The sequence below is a fragment of the Scylla paramamosain genome, chromosome 43 (assembly GCF_035594125.1).
Source record: "Scylla paramamosain isolate STU-SP2022 chromosome 43, ASM3559412v1, whole genome shotgun sequence".
NCBI lineage: Eukaryota > Metazoa > Arthropoda > Malacostraca > Decapoda > Portunidae > Scylla > Scylla paramamosain.
Genome location: NC_087193.1, coordinates 3,804,684 through 3,809,683, shown reverse-complemented (window position 1 = coordinate 3,809,683; position 5,000 = coordinate 3,804,684). Strand labels below are relative to the sequence as shown.

At 40.6% G+C, this 5,000-nt stretch overlaps 1 protein-coding gene across 1 annotated transcript in view; it reads left to right on the top strand.

The window, feature by feature from the left end:
• The window catches only part of LOC135093421 (plasma membrane calcium-transporting ATPase 2-like), a 45,551-nt gene that overhangs the window by 17,662 nt on the left and 22,889 nt on the right, over positions 1–5,000 (top strand). The window contains 4 exon segments of the mRNA XM_063992698.1: positions 605–640; positions 1,152–1,248; positions 1,647–1,770; positions 2,148–2,283. Coding sequence (XP_063848768.1) covers positions 605–640; positions 1,152–1,248; positions 1,647–1,770; positions 2,148–2,283 — 393 coding nt within the window.

The following is a 5,000-nucleotide window of genomic DNA, read 5'->3' as shown; positions in this document are numbered from 1 at the left end:
TGTGTGTGTGTGTGTGTGTGTGTGTGTGTGTGTGTGTATGTGTGCGTGCGTGATCAATAAAATCTCCACTGCATGGTCTAATAGCCTGGTTCAATAGGTCGTTAATCACGGTGTAATGGTTCTGCCGGGAATGCTAAGAGTGGAGGCAGGCGGGTAGCGAACTGCAGCTGGCTCGCACCGCAGAATTTTGTGCCGACGGGCTGAGATGGGAGAGATTGACACGATAAAAGAGAGAGAGAGAGAGAGAGAGAGAGAGAGAGAGAGAGAGAGAGAGAGAGAGAGAGAGAGAGAGAGAGAGAGAGAGAGAGAGAGAGAGAGAGAGTCATTTGTTATTTCCTAAATGTAAAATAAATGCAGCGAATAACAAATAATAGATGTTAATTTTTTTCTTTTTTTGCTCATTTTGTGATGTGTTCGTTATTTACATAGTTGTTTTGTTAGGTTGTTTGTTAATCTGTTGTAAATGCGCTATGCTTCTATAGTTATGCGTTACTCGGCGCAGTGTCTCCTGGCGCCGCTTGTTTGTTTACCCCCGCGCCGTGTTCCTCCCCCTGCTGTGTATTCCCGCTTATGTTGTTGTCTTGTTCTTGTTCTTGTCTCGCAGGTGAAGATGAGGACCAGACCGTTCTTCCTGGCCCTGGTAAGTTGATTCTGCTACTACTACTACTACTACTATTACTACCTCTTCCACTATTACAACAATCAATATTAATTCATCTTGACCTCCAGGAAAAATATAAGTACATTCCATTTTCTGTCATCATCCGTCAGTGGCATTATTATTGCATTCGTGTGTGTGTGTGTGTGTGTGTGTGTGTGTTCCTTCCCTACAATACTATTTCTTTTATCTTACCTTCTATCTTCACTCCTCCACCTAGAAAAATCATTATTTATCTATCTATTTATTTATCTATATATCTATCTATCTATTTTTTTTGTAAGTAAAGTGTTTCATTTGTTTTCATCTATCTACTTAACAATTAATCAAATAATCAGTTAGGCAAGCAATCTTTTAGCCTTTCTGTCTATCTATAAATTCATCTTCTCATCCCCCCTTCTTCCTTTACCTTTCTTTCACCCCCATCACCTTCTCACCTCCTTCCTTCCCCACTTCACCTCTCCCCCTCACCTCGTCCCTCTCTCCCTAACAGACGACGAGACGGAGCAAGCACCCCCGTGGATAGAAGGCGTCGCTATCCTTGCTGCTGTCGCTGTCGTCGTCCTTGTCACAGCATTCAATGATTATACGTAAGTCTCCCCTTCATCTCTCCTTTTTTTTTTTTTTGTTTCTCTGTCCGTTTTCTTTTCGTTTTCGTTCATATGTGTTTTTCTCTCGTTTTTTTCTGTTATTCTTTTTCCCTATTCTTCTCTCTCTGGTTCTTTTCATTTCTTTTTTCTATACGTCTCGTTTTTTTCTGTTTTTTTTTCTCTTTCTCCGTTTCTTTTCTTCTCTATTCCTTTTTTCTTTCACCTGTTTTTTTTTTTGTTTTTCCTCTACGTCATTTTTTCCTCTAGTTCTTTCTTCCTTGTATCAATGTATAGGTACCATTTCTCTCTCTCTCTCTCTCTCTCTCTCTCTCTCTCTCTCTCTCTCTCTCTGCTACTCACAGCCTAACACAGCTTCCCTCCTTCACCGCCACCTGCAGGAAGGAGAGGCAGTTTCGTGGGCTGCAGACACGTATAGAAAACACACACACTTTCTCCGTGGTGAGGTCAAGAAGCATCATTCAGGTCCCTATCTCAGACATTTTGGTGGGCGATATATGCCAGGTGAGTGGGTGAGGGCGTGAGGAGGTGGGTGTGTGGAGGGGTGAGGTGGGGGAGAAGGAAGAAGTGAGGAGCAGAGTGGGTGGATAGATGGGTGGATGAAGTGGGGGGAAGGAGAAAGGGAGGGATGGATGTGTGAGTGTATGGTTTAGTGAGTGAGTGAATGAATGAATGAACTGGGTGCTTATCTAACTATTTAGTGAGTGACTGAGTGAGGAAGGGAGGGAGGTAGTAAGTTAGTTAGTGAATGAATGAATAAGTGCATGAGTGAATAAATGAAAAGAATAACAAAAAAACAAAACAAACACGCTAAAATCAAACTAAACGACAACTCGACCAAAGATAACCCGGAATGACCTGGCACGTGACCTCGCCCTTAGATCAAGTACGGAGACATGCTGCCGGCTGACGGGCTACTCATCCAGGGGTCTGATCTCAAGGTCGACGAGTCTTCACTAACAGGGGAAAGTGACCACGTGACAAAGACCCCCGAGCAGGACCCCTTCCTCTTTTCAGGTCAGTCTTCATCCTCCTGTGACCTTATGTGACCTTGTGCTCTTTTTTTTGTCTATCTACGTCACTTTTTTTAAGCTTTCGTGATTTAATAAAATTTGTATAGGGCAGTTTTTATATTTTTTTTTTACATATTATGACCTTTTTGATAGATCTTGCGACCTTACTTCAATATCTCTAGGTCAGTTTTTTTTGTCTATGTGACCTAATATGACCTTTAACACTTATTTTTTTTACATTTCTAGGACAGTTTTTAGGCTCTGTGAATTGTTTTAGCATTTCATAGACCTCGTGATTTTTTTTCTAATCTCTCTAGGTCCCCCACATCCTCACCTAACCTTATTTTATCACTTTTAGACCACCACAACATCACATAACCTTATTTTATCACGTTTAAACCTTCGCAGCTTCATCTAACCTTATTTCACCACTTCTACACCACGACATCCTCACCTAACCTCATTTGTCTCACCGTAATTCAATCTTCCGTCTCTTTATCTCAGCCCAGCCTCACCTAATCTCTCTCTCTAATTCAATCTTTCGTTCCTTCAACCTTCTCCAGCCTCATCTAATCTTTCTATAATTTAATCTTCTATCTCTTGAACCTTCCCTCAGCCTCACCTAGCCTGGCATTCCTGGCTCATATCTTTATTTCACCAGCTGATGCTATTCCAGTGCTTCTCTCCTTCATTTTGCGTTGACACCCTTCAGCCTCTTCATTTGTTCCCTTCTGCGGCGCCCTTTTCAAAGCTGGACGTGTGGCATTTTGTTCCTGGCCTTGTGTGTGTGTGGCTGTTGTTTGCTGTTGTTGTTTACTGTGTTTCTTATTTAATTTGTCTCGTAATCTCTCTCTCTCTCTCTCTCTCTCTCTCTCTCTCTCTCTCTCTCTCTCTCTCTCTCTCTCTCTCTCTCTCTCTCTCTCTCTCTCTCTCTCTCTCTCTCTCTCGCTAATTTTGTTTAGTTTCCCCTGAAAAAAATGTAGTTTTCTTCGTTTTCTTTTTAGCTTTTTCAGTTTTCTTTGTTTCTAGTTCGTATTGGTTGTTTAGTTTGATGTCCCGATGCTTAGATTGGCTTCTTCTTCTTCTTCTTCTTCTTCTTCTTCTTCTTCTTCTTCTTCTTCTTCTTCTTCTTCTTTTTCTTCTACTACCTCCTACTTCCTTCTCATCCTCATTTTCCTCCTCTTGCTCCTCCATCTTCTTCTTCTTCTTCTTCTTTTTCTTTTTTTTTTCTTCTTCTTCTTCTTCTTCTTCTTTTTCTTCTTCTTCTTCCTCTTCTTCTTCTTCCTCTTCTTCTTCGTCTTCTTTTTTCTCTCTTCCTCCTACTCCTCCTTCTCATCATCATAGATCTTGCGACCTTACTTCAATATCTCTAGGTCAGTTTTTCGTCTATGTGACCTAATATGACCTTTAACACTTTTTTTTAACATTTCTAAGACAGTTTTTAGGCTCTGTGAATTGTTTTAACATTTGATAGACCTTGTGATTTTTTTTCTAATCTCTCTAGGCCCCTACATCCTCACCTAACCTTATTTTATCACTTTTAGACCACCACAACATCACATAACCTTATTTTATCACGTTTAAACCTTCGCAGCTTCATCTAACCTTATTTCACCACTTCTACACCACGACATCCTCACCTAACCTCATTTGTCTCACTGTAATTCAATCTTCCGTCTCTTTATCTCAGCCCAGCCTCACCTAATCTCTCTCTAATTCAATCTTTCGTTCCTTCAACCTTCTCCAGCCTCATCTAATCTTTCTATAATTTAATCTTCTATCTCTTGAACCTTCCCTCAGCCTCACCTAGCCTGGCATTCCTGGCTCATATCTTTATTTCACCAGCTGATGCTATTCCAGTGCTTCTCTCCTTCATTTTGTGTTGACACCCTTCAGCCTCTTCATCTGTTCCCTCCTGCGGCGCCCTTTTCAAAGCTGGACGTGTGGCATTTTGTTCCTGGCCTTGTGTGTGTGTGTGTGTGTGTGTGACTGTTGTTTGCTGTTGTTGTTTACTGTGTTTCTTATTTAATTTGTCTTGTAATCTCTCTCTCTCTCTCTCTCTCTCTCTCTCTCTCTCTCTCTCTCTCTCTCTCTCTCTCTCTCTCTCTCTCTCTCTCTCTCTCTCTCTCTCTCTCTCTCGCTAATTTTGTTTAGTTTCTCCTAAAAAATGTAGTTTTCTTCGTTTTCTTTTTAGCTTTTTCAGTTTTCTTTGTTTCTAGTTCGCATTTGTTGTTTAGTTTGATGTCCCGATGCTTAGATTGGCTTCTACTTCTTCTTCTTCTTCTTCTTCTTCTTTTTCTTCTTCTTCTACTTCTACCTTCTACTTCCTTCTCATCCTCATTCTCCTCCTCTTGCTCCTCCATCTTCTTCTTCTTCTTCTTCTTCTTCTTCTTCTTCTTCTTCTTCTTCTTCTTCTTCTTCTTCTTCTTCCTCTTCTTCTTCGCCTTCCTTTTTCTCTCCTCCTCCTCCTCCTCCTTTTCATCATCATAGATCTTGCAACCTTACTTCAATATCTCTAGGTCAGTTTTTCGTCTATGTAACCTAATATGACCTTTAACACTTTTTTTTTTTTACATTTCTAAGACAGTTTTTAGGCTCTGTGAATTGTTTTAACATTTCATAGACCTTGTGATTTTTTTTTTCTAATCTCTCTTGGCCCCTACATCCTCATCTAACCTTATTTTATCACTTTTAGACCAGCACAACATCACATAACCTTAT